Source organism: Oncorhynchus kisutch, linkage group LG15 (assembly GCF_002021735.2).
Source record: "Oncorhynchus kisutch isolate 150728-3 linkage group LG15, Okis_V2, whole genome shotgun sequence".
Lineage (NCBI taxonomy): Eukaryota > Metazoa > Chordata > Actinopteri > Salmoniformes > Salmonidae > Oncorhynchus > Oncorhynchus kisutch.
In genome coordinates this window covers 14,357,897-14,384,035 of record NC_034188.2, presented here as the reverse complement: position 1 = coordinate 14,384,035, position 26,139 = coordinate 14,357,897, and the positions used below count along the sequence as shown (strand labels likewise).

Sequence of the window (26,139 nt, the reverse complement as noted above, 5' to 3'; positions counted from 1 at the left end):
GGGCTGCTCTATACCATATTAGCACACCCCTCTTCCCTGTTTCACACCTGGTAGTTTGGTGGATGGGATGACCAGCTCTCTGTAACCTAGAGGGCAACCAGTGGGTCCGTCTCCTTTATACCAGGTTTCTTGTAGGATGACAATGTCTGTATTTCTAATTTCTTTGGTGAAGTCCAGGTTCCTGCTCTTTAGGCCAAAGGCAGATGACCTCAGGCCTTGGATATTCCAGGATGAGATAGTGAAGGCTTTGTGTTACATAAAGTGTCCAATGTTGTTAGTTGTTAGTCGTTGTTAGTCTCTCTCTCTCCGCTGAGATAAACGGAAGAGATGAGAGGGAGGAGAAGAAGAGAGAAGGATGGAGACAACAGAACAGAGGGAGGGGATGTAGGGTTGGCAACAAGACCATGTTGAGAAGAAACACCCAAAGCAGGTGGTGATGAGCTGCAGTAAGTCAGTGACCGTCTGTATTTACAGAAAACCAGTATAGTCTCTCTCTCTACACCCTCTTTCTTTCTCTGTTTCTCTCACCCCCACCCCCTCTCTCTCTTTCTCATTCACTACTTCCTTCCTTCCCTTGGGGAGGCCCATCCATCAGAGTGTGATATAGGGTCCAATGGCCTTGGTGCCCTGGCAGATTGGGTACCTCTTGAAAATCACAAATTTCAGAGCTAATGCCATTTGGCCTTCAAGAGGTATCCAATCTGCCAGGGCACCAAGACCATACGCAACAAGGCCATTAACCAAAATAGACAATTAAATTGATTTGACAACTGGAAAACACGCAAGTATAAAAACCATGGGACCACCCAGCCATCATACCGCTCAGGAAGGAGACGCGTTCCGTCTCCTAGAGATGAATGTACTTTAGTGCGAAAAGTGCAAATCAATGCCAGAACAACAGCAAAGGACCTTGTGAAGATGCTGGAAGAAGCAGGTACAAAAGTATCTATATCCACAGTAAAACGAGTCCTTATCGACATGACCTCAAAGGCCGCTCAGCAAGGAAGAAACCACTGCTCCAAAACCGCCATAAAAAATCCAGACTATGGTTTGCAACTGCACATGGGGACAAAGATCATAGTTTTTTGAGAAATGTCCTCTGGTCTGATGAAACAAAATTAGAACTGCTTGGCCATAATGACCATCGTTATGTTTGGAGGAAAAAGGGGGAGGCTTGCCAGCTGAAGAACACCATCCCAACCGTGAAGCACAGGGGTGGCAGCATCATGTTGTGGGGGTGCTTTGATGCAGGAGGGACTGGTGCACTTCACAAAATAGGTGGCATCATGAGGAAAGGAAAATTATGTGGATATATTGAAGCAACATCTCAAGACATCAGTCAGGAAGTTAAAGCTTGGTTGCAAATGGGCCTTACAAATGGACAATGACCCCAAGCATACTTCCAAGGTGGTGGCAAAATGGCTTAAGGACAACAAAGTCAAGGTATTGGAGTGGCAGAATATGTGTGGGCAGAACTGAAAAAGTGTGTGCGAGCAAGGAAGCCTACAAACCTGACTCAGTTACACCAGCTCTGTAAGGAGGAAAGGGCCAAAATTCACCCAACCTATTGTGGGAAGCTTGTGGAAGGCTATCCGGAACGTTTGACCCAAGTTAACAAAATGTAATTCAATGCTACCAAATACTGATTGAGTGTATGTAAACTTCTGACCCACTGGGAATGTGATGAAAGAAATAAAAGCTGAAATAAATCACTTCCTCTACTATTATTCTGACATTTCACATTCTTAAAATAAAGTGGTGATCCTAACTGACCTGAGACAGGGAATTGTTACAAGGATTAAATGTCAGGAATTGTGAAAAACTGAGCTTAAATGTATTTGGCTAAGGTGTATGTAAACTTCTGACTTCAACTGTAAATGTGCATAAATAATTAGCCTAAATGTTGAAGTGTAGATGATACCCTATTGGCTACAGCCTGTCATGTCCAGACCTATGCTGACATAAGGGAGGCGCCAAACTTTAATGAGGCTTTTATTTACATATACATAACCAGTCAAAAGTTTGGACACACCTACACTATGCCCAGAGTGTGCCACGCTGTCATCAAGGCAAAGAGGGGCTACTTTGAAGAATTTGTTTGACATTTTTTTGCTTACCACATGATTCCATATGTGTTATTTCATAGTTCTGATGTCTTCACTATTATTCTACAATGTAGAAAATAGTAAATAAAGAAAAACCCTTGTATGCATTGGTGTGTCCAGCCTTTTGACTGGTACTGTATATATATACAGTGGGGCAAAAAAGTATTTAGTCAGCCACCAATTGTGCAAGTTCTCCCACTTAAAAAGATGAGAGAGGCCTGTAATTTTCATCATAGGTACACTTCAACTATGACAGACAAAATGAGAAAAGTAAATCCAGAGTAAATACATTTTTATTAATTAATTAGCAAATTATGGTGGAAAACAAGTATTTGGTCAATAACAAAAGTTTATCTCAATACTTTGTTATATACCCTTTGTTGGCAATGACAGAGGTCAAAAGTTTTCTGTATGTCTTCACAAGGTTTTCACACACTGTTGCTGGTATTTTGGCCCATTCCTCCATGCAGATCTCCTCTAGAGCAGTGATGTTTTGGGGCTGTTGCTGGGCAACACAGACTTTCAACTCCCTCCAAAGATTTTCTATGGTGTTGAGATCTGGAGACTGGCCTTGAAATGCTTCTTACGAAGCCACTCCTTCGTTGCCCGGGCAGTGTGTTTGGGATCATTGTCATGCTGAAAGACCCAGCCACGTTTCATCTTCAATGCCCTTGCTGATGGAAGGAGGTTTTCACTCAAAATCTCACGATAAATGGCCCCATTCATTCTTTCCTTTACACGGATCAGTCGTCCTGGCCCCTTTGCATAAAAACAGCCCCAAAGCATGATGTTTCCACCCCCATACTTCACAGTAGGTATGGGGTTCACCGTTTTGCTCACCATTCTTGTGATCATTTTGACCCCACGGGGTGAGATCTTGCATGGAGCCCCAGATCGAGGGAGATTATCAGTGGTCTTGTATGTCTTCCATTTCCTAATAATTGCTCCCACAGTTGATTTCTTCAAACCAAGCTGCTTACCTATTGCAGATTCAGTCTTCCCATTCTGGTGCAGGTCTACACTTTTGTTTCTGGTGTCCTTTGACAGCTCTTTGGTCTTGGCCATAGTGGAGTTTGGAGTGTGACTGTTTGAGGTTGTGCACAGGTGTCTTTTATACTGATAACAAGTTCAAACAGGTGCCATTAATACAGGTAACGAGTGGAGGACAGAGGAGCCTCTTAAAGAAGAAGTTACAGGTCTGTGAGAGCCAGAAATCTAGCTTGTTTGTAGGTGACCAAATACTTATTGTCCACCATAATTAGCAAATACATTCATTCAAACAATTCATTCCTATTTTTGGATTTTTTTTTCTAATTTTGTCTGTCATAGTTGAAGTGTAAAGTGGGAGAACTTGCACAATTGGGGGCTGACTAAATACTTTTTTGCCCCACTGTATAGGCTAAACACCAATGATGTTTTCCAGATATAATATAGGATAATTATTCATATCTAAAGGCTGGATTCTATGACATACTTGAGGCACTGTTTGTTCTGATAGGACAGAATGGTCAGTGACTGTTTGTTCTGATAGGACAGAATGGTCAGTGCCTGTTTGTTCTGATAGGACAGAATGGTCAGTGCCTGTTTATTCTGATAGGACAGAAAGGTCACTGCCTGTTCGTTCTGGTAGGACGCACGCCGTTAGATCCACAATGTGTCTGTCTTCACTTGTAGCCTACTTCAGAGCTGCGATGCCTGTGAGAAGGAACCAATGACGTGATGGGCATTGGCTAATAAGAATTGAGATATTGTATCTGAGAGAGCCATGTGAGGGACAGGTGCTTCGGGGTAGGCTATGGCGATTTGCAGCCAGGTGAAGGGAATTATAATTATTATATTCAGCACAATGGCTGCTTTGGCCAAAAAGCCTACGTTTATCTAAAGGGAAGTACGGCCACACAAGGGGGCATTGAGGGCCATGGCCACTGATTCTGCCGGGAAATTCAAGCCCTTATCCAGTGACATCAAAAACAGAGCCACTCTACACAGAGAGAAGTGGGTCAAACTTCTCTAGTAGACAGACCACATGATGACATACCAGCCCGGCCCCCACCAAGGTCACCAAGGCTGAAGGCATAGAAATATATAGACATAGATTGGACATGTATGTCTCTTCTATTAATTCTAACTCTGTGTGCTGAAGGCTTGGTTCTCAAGGACTCAGTGTGTTCGTCACCTCACAGGAGCGACTGTGGATAAGTCCTGACCTCGCCTGGTCATCCCTGATGGCCAGAAATACTTCTGTTTCTCAATTACCTTGGGTGGTAGGTAGCCTAGTGGTTAGAGCGTATGGCCAGTAAAGGAAAGGTTGCTAGATTGAATCCCAAGAGCTGACAAAGTAAAAATCTGTCGTTCTGCCCCTGAACAAGGTAGTTAACCCACTGTTTCTAGGCCGTCATTGAAAATAAGAATTTGTTCTTAACTGACTTGCCTAGTTAAATAAAGAATAAAATAAACCTGTCTCTGGGATGTTGGTTAGCTAACCACCCCCTCAGTTTAGTTGACAGTGTGTGCATTCCAAAAGGTACCCTATTCCATATAGTTTAGAGACCCTGATCAAAAGTCACCCTATTCTGTATAGAGTAGACCCTGGTCAAAAGTCATCCTATTCTGTATAGTGTAGAGACCCTGATCAAAAGTCACCCTATTCTGTATAGTGTAGAGACCCTGGTCAAAAGTCACCCTATTCTGTATAGCGTAGAGACCCTGGTCAAAAGGCACCCTATTCTGTATAGTGTAGAGACCCTGGTCAAAAGGCACCCTATTCTGTATAGTGTAGAGACCCTGGTCAAACGGTACCCTATTCTGTATAGTGTAGAGACCCTGGTCAAAAGGTACCCTATCTGTATAGTGTAGAGACCCTGGTCAAAAGGCACCCTATTCTGTATAGAGTAGAGACCCTGGTCAAAAGGGACCCTATTCTGTATAGCGTAGAGACCCTGGTCAAAAGGTACCCTATTCTGTATAGCGTAGAGACCCTGGTCAAAAGGCACCCTATTCTGTATAGAGTAGACCCTGGTCAAAAGTCACCCTATTCTGTATAGCATAGAGACCCTGGTCAAAAGACACCCTATTCTGTATAGTGTAGAGACCCTGGTCAAAAGGCACCCTATTCTGTATAGAGTAGACCCTGGTCAAAAGTCACCCTATTCTGTATAGCATAGAGACCCTGGTCAAAAGACACCCTATTCTGTATAGTGTAGAGACCCTGGTCAAAAGGCACCCTATTCTGAATAGAGTAGAGACCCTGGTCAAAAGGGACCCTATTCTGTATAGCGTAGAGACCCTGGTCAAAAGGTACCCTATTCTGTATAGCGTAGAGACCCTGGTCAAAAGGCACCCTATTCTGTATAGAGTAGACCCTGGTCAAAAGTCACCCTATTCTGTATAGCGTAGAGACCCTGGTCAAAAGACACCCTATTCTATATAGTGTAGAGACCCTGGTCAAAAGGCACCCTATTCTGTATAGTGTAGAGACCCCGGTCAAAAGACAACCTATTCTGTATAGCGTAGATACCCTGGTCAAAATGTACCCTATTCTGTATAGTGTAGAGACCCTGGTCAAAAGGCACCATATTCTGTATAGAGTAGAGACCCTGGTCAAAAGGGACCCTATTCTGTATAGCGTAGAGACCCTGGTCAAAAGGCACCCTATTCTGTATAGAGTAGACCCTGGTCAAAAGTCACCCTATTCTGTATAGTGTAGAGACCCTGGTCAAAAGGCACCCTATTCTGTATAGTGTAGAGACCCTGGTCAAAAGACACCCTATTCTGTATAGCGTAGATACCCTGGTCAAAAGGTACCCTATTCTGTATAGTGTAGAGACCCTGGTCAAAAGGTACCCTATTCTGTATAGTGTAGAGACCCTGGTCAAAAGGCACCCTATTCTGTATAGAGTAGACCCTGGACAAAAGTCACCCTATTCTGTATAGTGTAGAGACCCTGGTCAAAAGGCACCCTATTCTGTATAGTGTAGATACCCTGGTCAAAAGGTACCCTATTCTGTATAGTGTAGAGACCTTGGTCAAAAGGTACCCTATTCTGTATAGTGTAGAGACCCTGGTCAAAAGGCACCCTATTCTGTATAGTGTAGAGACCCTGGTCAAAAGACACCCTATTCTGTATAGCGTAGATACCCTGGTCAAAAGGTACCCTATTCTGTATAGTGTAGAGACCCTGGTCAAAAGGTACCCTATTCTGTATAGTGTAGAGACCCTGGTCAAAAGGCACCCTATTCTGTATAGAGTAGACCCTGGACAAAAGTCACCCTATTCTGTATAGTGTAGAGACCCTGGTCAAAAGGCACCCTATTCTGTATAGTGTAGATACCCTGGTCAAAAGGTACCCTATTCTGTATAGTGTAGAGACCTTGGTCAAAAGGTACCCTATTCTGTATAGTGTAGAGACCCTGGTCAAAAGGCACCCTATTCTGTATAGAGTAGACCCTGGACAAAAGTCACCCTATTCTGTATAGCGTAGAGACCCTGGTCAAAAGACACCCTATTCTGTATAGTGTAGAGACCCTGGTCAAAAGTCAGTCTATTCTGTATAGTGTAGAGACCCTGGTCAAAAGTCACCCTATTCTGTATAGAGTAGACCCTGGTCAAAAGGCACCCTATTCCATATAGCGTAGAGACCCTGGACAAAAGACACCCTATTCTATATAGTGTAGAGACCCTGGTCAAAAGTCACCCTATTCTGTAAAGTGTAGAGACCCTGGTCAAAATGCACCCTATTCTGTATAGTGTAGAGACCCTGGTCAAAAGTCACCCTATTCTGTATAGAGTAGACCCTGGTCAAAAGGTACCCTATTCTGTATAGTGTAGAGACCCTGGTCAAAAGGCACCCTATTCTGTATAGCGTAGAGACCCTGGTCAAAAGGCACCCGGTTCTGTATTGCGTAGAGACCCTGGTCAAAAGGCACCATATTCTGTATAGCGTAGACCCTGGTCAAAAGGCACCCTATTCTGTATAGTGTAGAGACCCTGGTCAAAAGTCACCCTATTCTGTATAGAGTAGACCCTGGTCAAAAGGTACCCTATTCTGTATAGTGTAGAGACCCTGGTCAAAAGGCACCCTATTCTGTATAGCGTAGAGACCCTGGTCAAAAGGCACCCTATTCTGTATTGCGTAGAGACCCTGGTCAAAAGGCACCATATTCTGTAAAGCGTAGACCCTGGTCAAAAGGCACCCTATTCTGTATAGTGTAGAGACCCTGGTCAAAAGGCACCCTATTCTGTATAGCTTAGACCCTGGTCAAAATGCACCCTATTCTGTATAGCTTAGACCCTGGTCAAAAGGCACCCTATTCTGTATAGCTTAGACCCTGGTCAAAAGGCACCCTATACTGTATAGCGTAGACCTTGATCAAAACGCCTCCTATTCTGTATTGCGTAGAGACCCTGGTCAAAAGGCACCCTATTCTGTATAGTGTAGACCCTGGTCAAAAGGCACCCTATTCTGTATAGTGTAGAGACGCTGGTCAAAAGGCACCCTATTCTGTATAGTGTAGACCCTGGTCAAAAGGCACCCTATTCTGTATAGTGTAGAGACGCTGGTCAAAAGGCACCCTATTCTGTATAGAGTAGACCCTGGTCAAAAGGTACCCTATTCTGTATAGTGTAGAGACCCTGTTCAAAAGGCACCCTATTCTGTATAGCGTAGAGACCCTGGTCAAAAGGCACCCTATTCTGTATTGCGTAGAGACCCTGGTCAAAAGGCACCATATTCTGTAAAGCGTAGACCCTGGTCAAAAGGCACCCTATTCTGTATAGTGTAGAGACCCTGGTCAAAAGGCACCCTATTCTGTATAGCTTAGACCCTGGTCAAAATGCACCCTATTCTGTATAGCTTAGACCCTGGTCAAAAGGCATCCTATTCTGTATAGCTTAGACCCTGGTCAAAAGGCACCCTATACTGTATAGCGTAGACCTTGATCAAAACGCACCCTATTCTGTATTGCGTAGAGACCCTGGTCAAAAGGCACCCTATTCTGTATAGTGTAGACCCTGGTCAAAAGGCACCCTATTCTGTATAGTGTAGAGACGCTGGTCAAAAGGCACCCTATTCTGTATAGTGTAGACCCTGGTCAAAAGGCACCCTATTCTGTATAGTGTAGAGACGCTGGTCAAAAGGCACCCTATTCTGTATAGTGTAGACCATGGTCAAAAGGCACCCTATTCTGTATAGCGTAGACCCTGGTCAAAAGGCACCCTATTCTGTATAGTGAAGACCCTGGTCAAAAGGCACCCTATTCCATATAGCGTAGACCCTGGTCAAAAGGCACCCTATTCTGCATAGCGTAGACCCTGGTCAAAAGGCATCCTATTCCGTATAGCGTAGACCCTGGTCAAAAGGCACCCTATTCTGTATAGTGTAGAGACCCTGGTCAAAAGGCACCCTATTCTGTATAGCGTAGAGACCCTGGTCAAAAGGCACCCTATTCTGTATTGCGTAGAGACCCTGGTCAAAAGGCACCATATCGTGTATTGTGTAGACCCTGGTCAAAAGTCACCCTATTCTGTATAGCATAGAGACCCTGGTCAAAAGACACCCTATTCTGTATAGTGTAGAGACCCTGGTCAAAAGGCACCCTATTCTGTATAGAGTAGACCCTGGTCAAAAGTCACCCTATTCTGTATAGCATAGAGACCCTGGTCAAAAGACACCCTATTATGTATAGTGTAGAGACCCTGGTCAAAAGGCACCCTATTCTGAATAGAGTAGAGACCCTGGTCAAAAGGGACCCTATTCTGTATAGCGTAGAGACCCTGGTCAAAAGGTACCCTATTCTGTATAGCGTAGAGACCCTGGTCAAAAGGCACCCTATTCTGTATAGAGTAGACCCTGGTCAAAAGTCACCCTATTCTGTATAGCGTAGAGACCCTGGTCAAAAGACACCCTATTCTGTATAGTGTAGAGACCCTGGTCAAAAGGCACCCTATTCTGTATAGTGTAGAGACCCCAGTCAAAAGACAACCTATTCTGTATAGCGTAGATACCCTGGTCAAAAGGTACCCTATTCTGTATAGTGTAGAGACCCTCGTCAAAAGGCACCATATTCTGTATAGAGTAGAGACCCTGGTCAAAAGGGACCCTATTCTGTATAGCGTAGAGACCCTGGTCAAAAGGCACCCTATTCTGTATAGAGTAGACCCTGGTCAAAAGTCACCCTATTCTGTATAGTGTAGAGACCCTGGTCAAAAGGCACCCTATTCTGTATAGTGTAGAGACCCTGGTCAAAAGACACCCTATTCTGTATAGCGTAGATACCCTGGTCAAAAGGTACCCTATTCTGTATAGTGTAGAGACCCTGGTCAAAAGGTACCCTATTCTGTATAGTGTAGAGACCCTGGTCAAAAGGCACCCTATTCTGTATAGAGTAGACCCTGGACAAAAGTCACCCTATTCTGTATAGCGTAGAGACCCTGGTCAAAAGGCACCCTATTCTGTATAGAGTAGACCCTGGTCAAAAGTCACCCTATTCTGTATAGTGTAGAGACCCTGGTCAAAAGGCACCCTATTCTGTATAGTGTAGAGACCCTGGTCAAAAGGCACCCTATTCTGTATAGAGTAGACCCTGGACAAAAGTCACCCTATTCTGTATAGCGTAGAGACCCTGGTCAAAAGACACCCTATTCTGTATAGTGTAGAGACCCTGGTCAAAAGTCAGTCTATTCTGTATAGCGTAGATACCCTGGTCAAAAGGTACCCTATTCTGTATAGTGTAGAGACCCTGGTCAAAAGGTACCCTATTCTGTATAGTGTAGAGACCCTGGTCAAAAGGCACCCTATTCTGTATAGAGTAGACCCTGGACAAAAGTCACCCTATTCTGTATAGCGTTGAGACCCTGGTCAAAAGTCAGTCTATTCTGTATAGTGTAGAGACCCTGGTCAAAAGTCACCCTATTCTGTATAGAGTAGACCCTGGTCAAAAGGCACCCTATTCCATATAGCGTAGAGACCCTGGACAAAAGACACCCTATTCTATATAGTGTAGAGACCCTGGTCAAAAGTCACCCTATTCTGTAAAGTGTAGAGACCCTGGTCAAAATGCACCCTATTCTGTATAGTGTAGAGACCCTGGTCAAAAGTCACCCTATTCTGTATAGAGTAGACCCTGGTCAAAAGGTACCCTATTCTGTATAGTGTAGAGACCCTGGTCAAAAGGCACCCTATTCTGTATAGCGTAGAGACCCTGGTCAAAAGGCACCCGGTTCTGTATTGCGTAGAGACCCTGGTCAAAAGGCACCATATTCTGTATAGCGTAGACCCTGGTCAAAAGGCACCCTATTCTGTATAGTGTAGAGACCCTGGTCAAAAGTCACCCTATTCTGTATAGAGTAGACCCTGGTCAAAAGGTACCCTATTCTGTATAGTGTAGAGACCCTGGTCAAAAGGCACCCTATTCTGTATAGCGTAGAGACCCTGGTCAAAAGGCACCCTATTCTGTATTGCGTAGAGACCCTGGTCAAAAGGCACCATATTCTGTAAAGCGTAGACCCTGGTCAAAAGGCACCCTATTCTGTATAGTGTAGAGACCCTGGTCAAAAGGCACCCTATTCTGTATAGCTTAGACCCTGGTCAAAATGCACCCTATTCTGTATAGCTTAGACCCTGGTCAAAAGGCACCCTATTCTGTATAGCTTAGACCCTGGTCAAAAGGCACCCTATACTGTATAGCGTAGACCTTGATCAAAACGCACCCTATTCTGTATTGCGTAGAGACCCTGGTCAAAAGGCACCCTATTCTGTATAGTGTAGACCCTGGTCAAAAGGCACCCTATTCTGTATAGTGTAGAGACGCTGGTCAAAAGGCACCCTATTCTGTATAGTGTAGACCCTGGTCAAAAGGCACCCTATTCTGTATAGTGTAGAGACGCTGGTCAAAAGGCACCCTATTCTGTATAGAGTAGACCCTGGTCAAAAGGTACCCTATTCTGTATAGTGTAGAGACCCTGGTCAAAAGGCACCCTATTCTGTATAGCGTAGAGACCCTGGTCAAAAGGCACCCTATTCTGTATTGCGTAGAGACCCTGGTCAAAAGGCACCATATTCTGTAAAGCGTAGACCCTGGTCAAAAGGCACCCTATTCTGTATAGTGTAGAGACCCTGGTCAAAAGGCACCCTATTCTGTATAGCTTAGACCCTGGTCAAAATGCACCCTATTCTGTATAGCTTAGACCCTGGTCAAAAGGCACCCTATTCTGTATAGCTTAGACCCTGGTCAAAAGGCACCCTATACTGTATAGCGTAGACCTTGATCAAAACGCACCCTATTCTGTATTGCGTAGAGACCCTGGTCAAAAGGCACCCTATTCTGTATAGTGTAGACCCTGGTCAAAAGGCACCCTATTCTGTATAGTGTAGAGACGCTGGTCAAAAGGCACCCTATTCTGTATAGTGTAGACCCTGGTCAAAAGGCACCCTATTCTGTATAGTGTAGAGACGCTGGTCAAAAGGCACCCTATTCTGTATAGTGTAGACCATGGTCAAAAGGCACCCTATTCTGTATAGCGTAGACCCTGGTCAAAAGGCACCCTATTCTGTATAGTGAAGACCCTGGTCAAAAGGCACCCTATTCCATATAGCGTAGACCCTGGTCAAAAGGCACCCTATTCTGCATAGCGTAGACCCTGGTCAAAAGGCATCCTATTCCGTATAGCGTAGACCCTGGTCAAAAGGCACCCTATTCTGTATAGTGTAGAGACCCTGGTCAAAAGGCACCCTATTCTGTATAGCGTAGAGACCCTGGTCAAAAGGCACCCTATTCTGTATTGCGTAGAGACCCTGGTCAAAAGGCACCATATTCTGTATAGTGTAGACCCTGGTCAAAAGTCACCCTATTCTGTATAGCATAGAGACCCTGGTCAAAAGACACCCTATTCTGTATAGTGTAGAGACCCTGGTCAAAAGGCACCCTATTCTGTATAGAGTAGACCCTGGTCAAAAGTCACCCTATTCTGTATAGCATAGAGACCCTGGTCAAAAGACACCCTATTATGTATAGTGTAGAGACCCTGGTCAAAAGGCACCCTATTCTGAATAGAGTAGAGACCCTGGTCAAAAGGGACCCTATTCTGTATAGCGTAGAGACCCTGGTCAAAAGGTACCCTATTCTGTATAGCGTAGAGACCCTGGTCAAAAGGCACCCTATTCTGTATAGAGTAGACCCTGGTCAAAAGTCACCCTATTCTGTATAGCGTAGAGACCCTGGTCAAAAGACACCCTATTCTGTATAGTGTAGAGACCCTGGTCAAAAGGCACCCTATTCTGTATAGTGTAGAGACCCCAGTCAAAAGACAACCTATTCTGTATAGCGTAGATACCCTGGTCAAAAGGTACCCTATTCTGTATAGTGTAGAGACCCTCGTCAAAAGGCACCATATTCTGTATAGAGTAGAGACCCTGGTCAAAAGGGACCCTATTCTGTATAGTGTAGAGACCCTGGTCAAAAGGCACCCTATTCTGTATAGAGTAGACCCTGGTCAAAAGTCACCCTATTCTGTATAGTGTAGAGACCCTGGTCAAAAGGCACCCTATTCTGTATAGTGTAGAGACCCTGGTCAAAAGACACCCTATTCTGTATAGCGTAGATACCCTGGTCAAAAGGTACCCTATTCTGTATAGTGTAGAGACCCTGGTCAAAAGGTACCCTATTCTGTATAGTGTAGAGACCCTGGTCAAAAGGCACCCTATTCTGTATAGAGTAGACCCTGGACAAAAGTCACCCTATTCTGTATAGCGTAGAGACCCTGGTCAAAAGGCACCCTATTCTGTATAGAGTAGACCCTGGTCAAAAGTCACCCTATTCTGTATAGTGTAGAGACCCTGGTCAAAAGGCACCCTATTCTGTATAGTGTAGAGACCCTGGTCAAAAGGCACCCTATTCTGTATAGAGTAGACCCTGGACAAAAGTCACCCTATTCTGTATAGCGTAGAGACCCTGGTCAAAAGACACCCTATTCTGTATAGTGTAGAGACCCTGGTCAAAAGTCAGTCTATTCTGTATAGCGTAGATACCCTGGTCAAAAGGTACCCTATTCTGTATAGTGTAGAGACCCTGGTCAAAAGGTACCCTATTCTGTATAGTGTAGAGACCCTGGTCAAAAGGCACCCTATTCTGTATAGAGTAGACCCTGGACAAAAGTCACCCTATTCTGTATAGCGTTGAGACCCTGGTCAAAAGGCACCCTATTCTGTATAGAGTAGACCCTGGTCAAAAGTCACCCTATTCTGTATAGTGTAGAGACCCTGGTCAAAAGGCACCCTATTCTGTATAGTGTAGAGACCCTGGTCAAAAGACACCCTATTCTGTATAGCGTAGATACCCTGGTCAAAAGGTACCCTATTCTGTATAGTGTAGAGACCCTGGTCAAAAGGTACCCTATTCTGTATAGTGTAGAGACCCTGGTCAAAAGGCACCCTATTCTGTATAGAGTAGACCCTGGACAAAAGTCACCCTATTCTGTATAGCGTAGAGACCCTGGTCAAAAGACACCCTATTCTGTATAGTGTAGAGACCCTGGTCAAAAGTCAGTCTATTCTGTATAGTGTAGAGACCCTGGTCAAAAGTCACCCTATTCTGTATAGAGTAGACCCTGGTCAAAAGGCACCCTATTCCATATAGCGTAGAGACCCTGGACAAAAGACACCCTATTCTATATAGTGTAGAGACCCTGGTCAAAAGTCACCCTATTCTGTAAAGTGTAGAGACCCTGGACAAAAGACACCATATTCCATATAGCGTAGACCCTGGTCAAAAGGCACCCTATTCTGCATAGCGTAGACCCTGGTCAAAAGGCATCCTATTCCGTATAGCGTAGACCCTGGTCAAAAGGCACCCTATTCTGTATAGTGTAGAGACCCTGGTCAAAAGGCACCCTATTCTGTATAGCGTAGAGACCCTGGTCAAACGGCACCCTATTCTGTATTGCGTAGAGACCCTGGTCAAAAGGCACCATATTCTGTATAGCGTAGACCCTGGTCAAAAGGCACCCTATTCTGTATAGTGTAGAGACCCTGGTCAAAAGGCACCCTATTCTGTATAGCTTAGACCCTGGTCAAAATGCACCCTATTCTGTATAGCTTAGACCCTGGTCAAAAGGCACCCTATTCTGTATAGCTTAGACCCTGGTCAAAAGGCACCCTATACTGTATAGCGTAGACCCTGATCAAAACGCACCCTATTCTGTATTGCGTAGAGACCCTGGTCAAAAGGCACCATATTCTGTATAGTGTAGACCCTGGTCAAAAGTCACCCTATTCTGTATAGCATAGAGACCCTGGTCAAAAGACACCCTATTCTGTATAGTGTAGAGACCCTGGTCAAAAGGCACCCTATTCTGTATAGAGTAGACCCTTGTCAAAAGTCACCCTATTCTGTATAGCATAGAGACCCTGGTCAAAAGACACCCTATTATGTATAGTGTAGAGACCCTGGTCAAAAGGCACCCTATTCTGAATAGAGTAGAGACCCTGGTCAAAAGGGACCCTATTCTGTATAGCGTAGAGACCCTGGTCAAAAGGCACCCTATTCTGTATAGCGTAGAGACCCTGGTCAAAAGGCACCCTATTCTGTATAGAGTAGACCCTGGTCAAAAGTCACCCTATTCTGTATAGCGTAGAGACCCTGGTCAAAAGACACCCTATTCTGTATAGTGTAGAGACCCTGGTCAAAAGGCACCCTATTCTGTATAGTGTAGAGACCCCAGTCAAAAGACAACCTATTCTGTATAGCGTAGATACCCTGGTCAAAAGGTACCCTATTCTGTATAGTGTAGAGACCCTGGTCAAAAGGCACCATATTCTGTATAGAGTAGAGACCCTGGTCAAAAGGGACCCTATTCTGTATAGCGTAGAGACCCTGGTCAAAAGGCACCCTATTCTGTATAGAGTAGACCCTGGTCAAAAGTCACCCTATTCTGTATAGTGTAGAGACCCTGGTCAAAAGGCACCCTATTCTGTATAGTGTAGAGACCCTGGTCAAAAGACACCCTATTCTGTATAGCGTAGATACCCTGGTCAAAAGGTACCCTATTCTGTATAGTGTAGAGACCCTGGTCAAAAGGTACCCTATTATGTATAGTGTAGAGACCCTGGTCAAAAGGCACCCTATTCTGTATAGAGTAGACCCTGGACAAAAGTCACCCTATTCTGTATAGCGTAGAGACCCTGGTCAAAAGGCACCCTATTCTGTATAGAGTAGACCCTGGTCAAAAGTCACCCTATTCTGTATAGTGTAGAGACCCTGGTCAAAAGGCACCCTATTCTGTATAGTGTAGAGACCCTGGTCAAAAGACACCCTATTCTGTATAGCGTAGATACCCTGGTCAAAAGGTACCCTATTCTGTATAGTGTAGAGACCCTGGTCAAAAGGTACCCTATTCTGTATAGTGTAGAGACCCTGGTCAAAAGGCACCCTATTCTGTATAGAGTAGACCCTGGACAAAAGTCACCCTATTCTGTATAGCGTAGAGACCCTGGTCAAAAGACACCCTATTCTGTATAGTGTAGAGACCCTGGTCAAAAGTCAGTCTATTCTGTATAGTGTAGAGACCCTGGTCAAAAGTCACCCTATTCTGTATAGAGTAGACCCTGGTCAAAAGGCACCCTATTCCATATAGCGTAGAGACCCTGGACAAAAGACACCCTATTCTATATAGTGTAGAGACCCTGGTCAAAAGTCACCCTATTCTGTAAAGTGTAGAGACCCTGGTCAAAATGCACCCTATTCTGTATAGTGTAGAGACCCTGGTCAAAAGTCACCCTATTCTGTATAGAGTAGACCCTGGTCAAAAGGTACCCTATTCTGTATAGTGTAGAGACCCTGGTCAAAAGGCACCCTATTCTGTATAGCGTAGAGACCCTGGTCAAAAGGCACCCTATTCTGTATTGCGTAGAGACCCTGGTCAAAAGGCACCATATTCTGTATAGCGTAGACCCTGGTCAAAAGGCACCCTATTCTGTATAGTGTAGAGACCCTGGTCAAAAGGCACCCTATTCTGTATAGTGTAGAGACCCTGGTCAAAAGGCACCCTATTCTGTATAGCTTAGACCCTGGTCAAAAGGCACCCTATTCTGTATAGCTTAGACCCTGGTCAAAAGGCACCCTATACTGTATAGCGTAGACCCTGATCAAAACGCACCCTATTCTGTATTGCGTAGAGACCCTGGTCAAAAGGCACCCTATTCTGTATAGTGTAGACCCTGGTCAAAAGGCACCCTATTCTGTATAGTGTAGAGACGCTGGTCAAAAGGCACCCTATTCTGTATAGTGTAGACCCTGGTCAAAAGGCACCCTATTCTGTATAGCGTAGACCCTGGTCAAAAGGCACCCTATTCTGTATAGTGAAGACCCTGGTCAAAAGGCACCCTATTCCATATAGCGTAGACCCTGGTCAAAAGGCACCCTATTCTGCATAGCGTAGACCCTGGTCAAAAGGCATCCTATTCCGTATAGCGTAGACCCTGGTCAAAAGGCACCCTATTCTGTATAGCGTAGACCCTGGTCAAAAGGCACCCTATTCCATATAGCGTAGACCCTGGTCAAAAGGCACCCTATTCTGCATAGCGTAGACCCTGGTCAAAAGGCATCCTATTCCGTATAGCGTAGACCCTGGTCAAAAGGCACCCTATTCTGTATAGCGTAGAGACCCTGGTCAAAAGGCACCCTATTCCATATAGCGTAGACCCTGGTCAAAAGGCACCCTATTCTGCATAGCGTAGACCCTGGTCAAAAGGCATCCTATTCCGTATAGCGTAGACCCTGGTCAAAAGGCACCCTATTCTGTATAGCGTAGAGACCCTGATCAAAAGGCACCCTATTCTGCATAGCGTAGACCCTGGTCAAAAGGCCCCCTATTCCGTATAGCGTAGGAGAGATGGAAATGGAAAGAGAGATGGAAACATATTTCCCTCAGATTACACAGACCTACAAAGAATTTGAAAACAAACACAATTTTGTTAAACTCCCATATCTACTGGGTGAAATATCACAGTTTGCCTGAAAGTTACCACAAGAAAGGGGCAACCAGTGAAGAACAAACATCACTGTAAATATAATATTTATGTTTATATTTTTTCAGTCTTTATTTATCTTTTGTTTATTATCTATTTCACTTGCTTTGGCAATGTAAACATGTTTACCATGCAATAAAGCCCCCTCAAAAACAATTTGAAGGAGGGATGGAAAGAGGGAGAGGGAGAGAGAGAGAGAGAAAGAGAGAGACCTGGAGAGGGAGAAGGAGAGAGAGAGCAGGGGTAGAGAGAGAGCGACAGAGAGAGAGTGAGAGAGAGAGAGCAGGGATAGAGGGAGGGAGATGGAAATAGAAAGAGAGAGAGAGATGGAAACAGATTACACAGACCCACAAAGAACTTAAAAGAAAAGAGAGATGGAAATTGAAATAGAAAGAGAGAGAGAGAGAGAGAGAGAGAGAGAGAGAGAGAGAGAGAGAGAGAGAGAGAGAGATGGAAATGGAAAGAGAGAGATGGAAATGGAAATAGAAAGAAAGAGACAGAGAGAGAGATGGAAATGGGAAGAGAGAAAGAGCGATAGAGAGTGAGAGAGAGAGAGAGCGTGCGAGAGAGAGAGAGAGAGAGAGAGAGACAGAGAGAGACAGAGAGAGAGAGACACAGAGAGAGAGAGAGAGAGAGAGAGAGAGATGGAAATTGAAAGAGAGAGATATAGAGAAGGATTTTGTGTAGTCGTGTGCGACAGCGCGTGAAACTTCATCAGAAAATAACCTGCTGCTCTCTAACTTGTATACCCATAAAGAAACACACAAAAAGACACACGGTTCTAACCAACTGACCATGAGATACAGAGCAAGCAGCAGATGAGAAGAGACAGTCTAACCTCAATGTAATTACAGTGTAGCTTCTGGGCTACTATCTCAAACAATGTAGTGCATAACACACAGAACAGCACAGAACACTAACACCAGCAGGCCTAGGGGGAGAGGAGAAAAGAGGAGAATAGAGAAGACTATAAAAAAGGAGAGGTGAGGAGAAAAGAGGAGAAGATAGGTGAGGAGAGGATAGGAGAAGAGAAAAGAGGAGAGGTGAGGTGAAGAGAGGAGAAAAGAGGAGAGGATAAAATAGGGGAGGGGAAAAGAGGAAATGAGAGGATAAAAGAGGTGAGGAGAGGAGAAAAGAGGAGGGGAGAGGATAAAAGAGGTGAGGTGAGGAGAGGAGGAAAGAGGTGAGGAGAGGAGAAAAGAGGTGAGGTGAGGAGAAAAGAGGTGAGGAGAAAAGAGGTGAGGTGAGGAGAGGATAAAAGAGGTGAGGTGAGGAGAAAAGAGGAGGGGAGAGGATAAAAGAGGTGAGGTGAGGAGAGGAGAAAAGAGGTGAGGAGAGGAGAAAAGAGGTGAGCAGAGTTGAAAAGAGGAAAGGTGAAGTGAGGAGGAGAAAAAAGGAGAGGAGAGGAGAAGTGAGGAGAGGAGAAAAGAGGAGAGGAGGAGAGAAGAGAGGAGAGGGGAAAAGAGGAGAGGAGGAGAGAAGAGAGGAGAGGGGAAAAGAGGAGAGGAGGAGAGAAGAGAGGAGAGGGGAAAAGAGGAGAGGAGGAGAGAAGAGAGGAGAGGGGAAAGGAGGAGAGTAGAGGAAAATAGAGGTGAGGAGAGGAGAAAAGAGGAGAGGAGAGGTGAGGAGGGGTGAGGAGAGGAGAGGAGAGGAGATGCTTTATCTGCTGTGTGTGTGTATGCCTGGAGCCAGAGCACTGACACGTCACACAACCATCTGCCTGCTGTGACACTGCTGACTCTACGCACACGCTGCTGAGAGGGTGTGTGTGTGTGTGTCTACAGACAGCTCGTGCTTGTTGCTCTGTTGACAGTTCTCCACATAGTGACCTAACCCCTCCGTCTCCTGTCAGATGACACAATAATTCTACAGACTAACAAAACAATTCCAAACATTTATATAGCCACCATAGAATTTGTACACACACACACACACACACACACACACACACACACACACACACACACACACACACACACACACACACACACACACACACACACACACACACACACACACACACACTCAATAAGGCAAGGAACTACATGGGAGCCTAAAGAATGAATAGTGAATAATGCAATAACAGGAGAAAGATTGATGTCGACCTAAATCATACAGACCTGGACATTTGGGAAGAGAGACAGTGGGAGGGGAGATAGGGTGAGGGGAGATAGGGGAGGGGAGATAGGGGGAGGAGAGGGGGAGTGGAGATAGGGGAGGGGAGATAGGGGAGGGGAGATAGGGGAGGGGAGATGGGTGAGGGGAGATAGGGGGAGGAGAGTGGGAGTGGAGACAGGGGGAGGAGAGGGGAGTGGAGACAGGGGGAGGAGAGGGGAGGGGAGCCTGGACAGACTGAAGACAGTGTAGCAGTGTGGGTCCTGGGGGATCTCTGGACAGACTGAAGACAGTGCAGCAGTGTGGGTCCTGGGGGATCTCTGGACAGACTGAAGACAGTGCAGCAGTGTGGGTCCTGGGGGATCTCTGGACAGACTGAAGACAGTGCCGCAGTGCGGGTCCTGGGGGATCTCTGGACACACTGAAGACAGTGTAGCAGTGTGGGTCCTGGGGGATCTCTGGACAGACTGAAGACAGTACAGCAGTGTGGGCCCTGGGGAATCTCTGGACAGACTGAAGACAGTACAGCAGTGTGGGTCCTGGGGGATCTCTGGACAGACTGAAGACAGTGCAGCAGTGTGGGTCCTGGGGGATCTCTGGACACACTGAAGACAGTGTAGCAGTGTGGGTCCTGGGGGATCTCTGGACAGACTGAAGACAGTACAGCAGTGTGGGTCCTGGGGGATCTCTGGACAGACTGAAGACAGTGCAGCAGTGTGGGTCCTGGGGGATCTCTGGACACACTGAAGACAGTACAGCAGTGTGGGTCCTGGGGGATCTCTGGACAGACTGAAGACAGTACAGCAGTGTGGGTCCTGGGGGATCTCTGGACAGACTGAGGACAGTACAGCAGTGTGGGTCCTGGGGGATCTCTGGACAGACTGAAGACAGTGCAGCAGTGTGGGTCCTGGGGGATCTCTGGACACACTGAAGACAGTGTAGCAGTGTGGGGCCTGGGGGATTTCTGGACAGACTGAAGACAGTGCAGCAGTGTGGGTCCTGGGGGATCTCTGGACAGACTGAAGACAGTGCAGCAGTGTGGGTCCTGGGGGATCTCTGGACACACTGAAGACAGTGTAGCAGTGTGGGTCCTGGGGGATCTCTGGACAGACTGAAGACAGTACAGCAGTGTGGGCCCTGGGGGATCTCTGGACAGACTGAAGACAGTACAGCAGTGTGGGTCCTGGGGGATCTCTGGACAGACTGAAGACAGTACAGCAGTGTGGGTCCTGGGGCATCTCTGGACAGACTGAAGACAGTGCAGCAGTGTGGGTCCTGGGGGATCTCTGGACAGACTGAAGACAGTGCAGCAGTGTGGGCCCTGGGGGATCTCTGGACAGACTGAAGACAGTACAGCAGTGTGGGTCCTGGGGGATCTCTGGACAGACTGAAGACAGTACAGCAGTGTGGGTCCTGGGGGATCTCTGGACAGACTGAAGACAGTGCAGCAGTGTGGGTCCTGGGGGATCTCTGGACAGACTGAAGACAGTGCAGCAGTGTGGGTCCTGGGGGATCTCTGGACAGACTGAAGACAGTACAGCAGTGTGGGTCCTGGGGGATCTCTGGACATACTGAAGACAGTACAGCAGTGTGGGTCCTGGGGGATCTCTGGACAGACTGAAGACAGTGCAGCAGTGTGGGTCCTGGGGGATCTCTGGACACACTGAAGACAGTGTAGCAGTGTGGGTCCTGGGGGATCTCTGGACAGACTGAAGACAGTGCAGCAGTGTGGGTCCTGGGGGATCTCTGGACAGACTGAAGACAGTACAGCAGTGTGGGTCCTGGGGGATCTCTGTACAGACTGAAGACAGTACAGCAGTGTGGGTCCTGGGGGATCTCTGGACAGACTGAAGACAGTGCAGCAGTGTGGGTCCTGGGGGATCTCTGGACACACTGAAGACAGTGTAGCAGTGTGGGTCCTGGGGGATTTCTGGACAGACTGAAGACAGTGCAGCAGTGTGGGTCCTGGGGGATCTCTGGACAGACTGAAGACAGTGCAGCAGTGTGGGTCCTGGGGGATCTCTGGACACACTGAAGACAGTGTAGCAGTGTGGGTCCTGGGGGATCTCTGGACAGACTGAAGACAGTACAGCAGTGTGGGTCCTGGGGGATCTCTGGACAGACTGAAGACAGTGCAGCAGTGTGGGTCCTGGGGGATCTCTGGACAGACTGAAGACAGTGCAGCAGTGTGGGCCCTGGGGGATCTCTGGACAGACTGAAGACAGTACAGCAGTGTGGGTCCTGGGGGATCTCTGGACAGACTGAAGACAGTACAGCAGTGTGGGTCCTGGGGGATCTCTGGACAGACTGAAGACAGTGCAGCAGTGTGGGTCCTGGGGGATCTCTGGACACACTGAAGACAGTGTAGCAGTGTGGGTCCTGGGGGATCTCTGGACAGACTGAAGACAGTGCAGCAGTGTGGGTCCTGGGGGATCTCTGGACAGACTGAAGACAGTGTAGCAGTGTGGGTCCTGGGGGATCTCTGGACAGACTGAAGACAGTGCAGCAGTGTGGGTCCTGGGGGATCTCTGGACAGACTGAAGACAGTGCAGCAGTGTGGGTCCTGGGGGATCTCTGGACAGACTGAAGACAGTGCAGCAGTGTGGGTCCTGGGGGATCTCTGGACACACTGAAGACAGTACAGCAGTGTGGGTCCTGGGGGATCTCTGAATTCCAGCCCAACACTAGCACACAGGCTCCTCTTATCAAAGTAGTGGTTATGGGGAAGGCCTGTGTGTGTCTGTGATTGTGTCTATTAGGTTTTGTTGTGGAATTTGTTAAATATTAGGTTTTGTTGTGCAATTCTTTAGATATTAGGTTTTGTTGTGGAATTTGTTAGATATTAGGTTTTGTTGTGGAATTTGTTAGATATTAGGTTTTGTTGTGGAATTTGTTGGATATTACCTGTTAGATAGATCGGATTTAGAAGCAGAAGCATTTCACTACACTCACTATGACATCTGCTAACCATGTGTATGTGACCAATACAATTTGATTTGATTTGAGCTGTCTCCAGCTCAGTAGATCTGGGGCTGGGGTCTAGCTGTCCAGGCTTGGTGTGGAGCTGGACTGGGGTTAACAGGGACTGAGCTGTCCAGGCTTGGTGTGGAGCTGGACTGGGGTTAACAGGGACTGAGTTGTCCAGGCTTGGTGTGGAGCTGGACTGGGGTTAACAGGGACTGAGCTGTCCAGGCTTGGTGTGGAGCTGGACTGGGGTTAACAGGGACTGAGCTGTCCAGGCTTGGTGTGGAGCTGGACTGGGGTTAACAGGGACTGAGTTGTCCAGGCTTGGTGTGGAGCTGGACTGGGGTTAACAGGGACTGAGCTGTCCAGGCTTGGTGTGGAGCTGGACTGGGGTTAACAGGGACTGAGCTGTCCAGGCTTGGTGTGGAGCTGGACTGGGGTTAACAGGGGCTGAGATGTCCAGGCATGGTGTGGAGCTGGACTGGGGTTAACAGGGGCTGAGCTGTCCAGGCTTGGTGTGGAGCTGGACTGGGGTTAACAGGGGCTGAGCTGTCCAGGCTTGGTGTGGAGCTGGACTGGGGTTAACAGGGGCTGAGCTGTCCAGGCTGGGTGTGGAGCTGGACTGGGGTTAACAGGGGCTGAGCTGTCCAGGCTTGGTGTGGAGCTGGACTGGGGTTAACAGGGGCTGAGCTGTCCAGGATTGATGTAGAGCTGGACTGGGGCTGACAGGGTCTGGTCGCAATGAGCTTTGCAATTCTGGGAGACATCAGGTTTGTGGATGTATGTGATGTGAGGTACAGTATGAGTCTAATGCTGACGATGCTGATGATGAAGATAATGACGAAATTAAGCAGGGGGGATGGATTGTTTACGAAATTAAAAAGACAAATTACACATTTGTAATATCAAATTCTGTGATTTATTATGTAGAGATGAAGTTTGCCAGCCAGACAGACACACAGAAACCATGACGTCAGAAAGCAACAGCTACTGAAGGAAGTCTAAGACGACTCACAGCAAGTCTCCTACCTTGACCCCTAACCCCTAACCCTTAACATAACCCCAAACACAGACCACACAAATACATAACACCATCCTGATACTCAGTCCCCTAATTGAAGCAACTTCTTCAATTAATATTACCAAGGATGGGCTAATAAAAAGCATTGATGAATCAGAGAAGAAGTGGGGGGAAAGAGAGGAAAGAGGGGACAGAAGGGAGAGAGAGGAAAGAGGGGAAAGAGAGGAAAGAGAGGAAAGAGAGGAAAGAGGGGAAAGAGGGGAGAGAGAGGAAAGAGGGGAAAGAGAGGAAAGAGAGGAAAGAGAGGAAAGAGAGGAAAGACAGGAAAGAGGGGAAAGAGAGGAACGAGGGGAAAGAGGGGAAAGAGAGGAAAGAGGGGAAAGAGAGGAAAGAGGGGACAGAAGGGAGAGAGAGGAAAGAGAGGAAAGAGGGGAAAGAGGGGAAATAGAGGAAAGAGGGGAAACAGGGGAAAGAGAGGAAAGAGAGGAAAGAGAGGAAAGAGAGGAAAGAGGGGAAAGAGGGGAAAGAGAGGAAAGAGGGGAAAGAGAGGAAAGAGAGGAAAGAGGGGAAAGAGGGGAAATAGAGCAAAGAGGGGAAACAGGGGAATGAAGGGAAAAAGGGTAAGGAGAGGAAACAGGGGAAAGAGGGGAAAGAGAGGAAACAGGGGAAAGAGAGGAAAGAGAGGAAACAGGGGAAAGAGGGGAAAGAGAGGAAACAGGGGAAAGAGAGGAAAGAGAGGAAACAGGGGAAAGAGGGGAAGAGAGGAAAGCAACAGAAAAGAGGGGGAAGAGGTAAGAGGGGAAAGCAACAGAAAAGAGGGGGAAGAGGTAAGAGGGGAAAGCAACAGAAAAGAGGGGGAAGAGGTAAGAGGGGAAAGCAACAGAAAAGAGGGGGAAGAGGTAAGAGGGGAAAGCAACAGAAAAGAGGGGGAAGAGGTAAGAGGGGAAAGCAACAGAAAAGAGGGGGAAGAGGTAAGAGGGGAAAGCAACAGAAAAGAGGGGGAAGAGGTAAGAGGGGAAAGCAACAGAAAAGAGGGGGAAGAGGTAAGAGGGGAAAGCAACAGAAAAGAGGGGGAAGAGGTAAGAGGGGAAAGCAACAGAAAAGAGGGGGAAGAGGTAAGAGGGGAAAGCAACAGAAAAGAGGGGGAAGAGGTAAGAGGGGAAAGCAACAGAAAAGAGGGGAAAGACAGGAAAGCAACAGAAAAGAGGGGGAAGAGGTAAGAGGGGAAAGCAACAGAAAAGAGGGGGAAGAGGAAAGAGGGGAAAGCAACAGAAAAGAGGGGAAAGAGGCGAGGGGAAAGCAACAGAAAAGAGGGGAAAGACAGGAAAGCAACAGAAAAGGCTTTTGACTTTAGCTCTCTGTGAGAATAACTTAATCAATACAGAGTAAGTGAGAACACATGTTAATAAAATCTTGAATTTAATGCACATTAGCAGCTAATGTTTCTTTGAATGCTACTAAACATGTCTATTCTCTATTGTTGTGTCTTATTGTTCATCTGTCTTATCTCTTTATACTCCTTCATAGTAACCTAGAGAAGAGAGCTTCACAGTAACCTCGAGAAGAGAGCTTCACAGTAACCTAGAGAAGAGAGCTTCACAGTAACCTAGAGAAGAGAGCTTCACAGTAACCTAGAGAAGAGAGCTTCACAGTAACTTCGAGAAGATAGCTTCATAGTAACCTCGAGAAGAGAGCTTCACAGTAACCAAGAGAAGAGAAGATAGCTTCAAAGTAAACTAGAGAAGATAGCTTTACAGTAACCTAGAGAAGAGAAGATAGCTTCAAAGTAAACTAGAGAAGAGAGCTTCACAGTAACCAAGAGAATATAGCTTCAAAGTAAACTAGAGAAGATAGCTTCACAGTAAACTAGAGAAGATAGCTTCAAAGTAACCAAGAGAGCTTCACAGTAACCAAGAGAAGAGAAGATAGCTTCAAAGTAAACTAGAGAAGAGAGCTTCACAGTAACCCAGAGAAGAGAGCTTCACAGTAACCTAGAGAAGAGAGCTTCACAATAACCTAGAGAAGAAAGCTTCACAGTAACCTAGAGAAGAAAGCTTCACAGTAACCTAGAGAAGAGAGCTTCACAGTAACCTAGAGAAGAGAGCTTCACAATAACCTAGAGAAGAGAGCTTCGCAATAACCTAGAGAAGAGAGCTTCACAGTAACCTAGAGAAGAGAGCTTCACAATAACCTAGAGAAGAGAGCTTCACAGTAACCTAGAGAAGAGAGCTTCACAATAACCTAGAGAAGAGAGCTTCACAGTAACCTAGAGAAGAGAGGCGCACAGGAATGGACTGACTCACCACTGGTACTCATGATGCTCACAGGTTCTCATCCAATACGATGTTCCCAGAAAATTATTTTCAGAACAACTATAATTCCAATAAACCAAAATATCCTTTCCACTCTGTGACTTTTCAATGCGAAGATAGGGAGACCCGAAGAAAGACAGAGAGAAAGAGAGAGAGAGAGAAGAAGAGAGGTTGAGAGAGGGTGCTCTGGAATCCAATTCGTAAACGACAACCCTCCTCCTCTTCTTCAGTGGTCGAGTAGAAAATAACTTCGGGCAGACAGGAAAGATACAATGTTGCTGGGTCGCATTCCATGTTTTGATGTTGTCCCTCCCGGTTGATTCCACAGTGTTCTCTCAAAGCGCTGACCATGGTTGGCACTGCCGTGCGCTCGCTCTCCTCTCTCCCAGTTGGTATGTGAAAAGCGCTCGCGCTCCAACGTCTAGCTCCCATCCCACTGGAGCGACGTCACCGGAGCAGAGCGCGCGGGTTCAGTGTGGCACGCGAGCGAACCAGGGAGCCAACAATGAGCGCGTTTTCTCAAGGGAGAGGAGGGGAGAACAGGCGCACCGGCGGCATGGGATTTAAAATCCGCTGATAATTAACAGGGATGACACCGCCCTC

At 46.5% G+C, this 26,139-nt stretch overlaps 1 protein-coding gene across 5 annotated transcripts in view; it reads right to left on the bottom strand.

Annotated features, from left to right (window-relative positions):
* Positions 1 to 25,909, bottom strand: part of LOC109905929 (actin-binding LIM protein 3) — a 93,663-nt gene extending 67,754 nt beyond the window's left edge. For all 5 annotated transcript variants that reach the window (XM_031789705.1, XM_031789706.1, XM_031789707.1 and 2 more), the window contains exon 1: positions 25,528 to 25,909. In XM_031789705.1, coding sequence (XP_031645565.1) covers positions 25,528 to 25,540 — 13 coding nt within the window. In that variant the 5' untranslated portion in view covers positions 25,541 to 25,909. The remainder of the gene's footprint in view (positions 1 to 25,527) is intronic.
* Between the last annotated feature and the right edge of the window lie 230 nt (positions 25,910 to 26,139).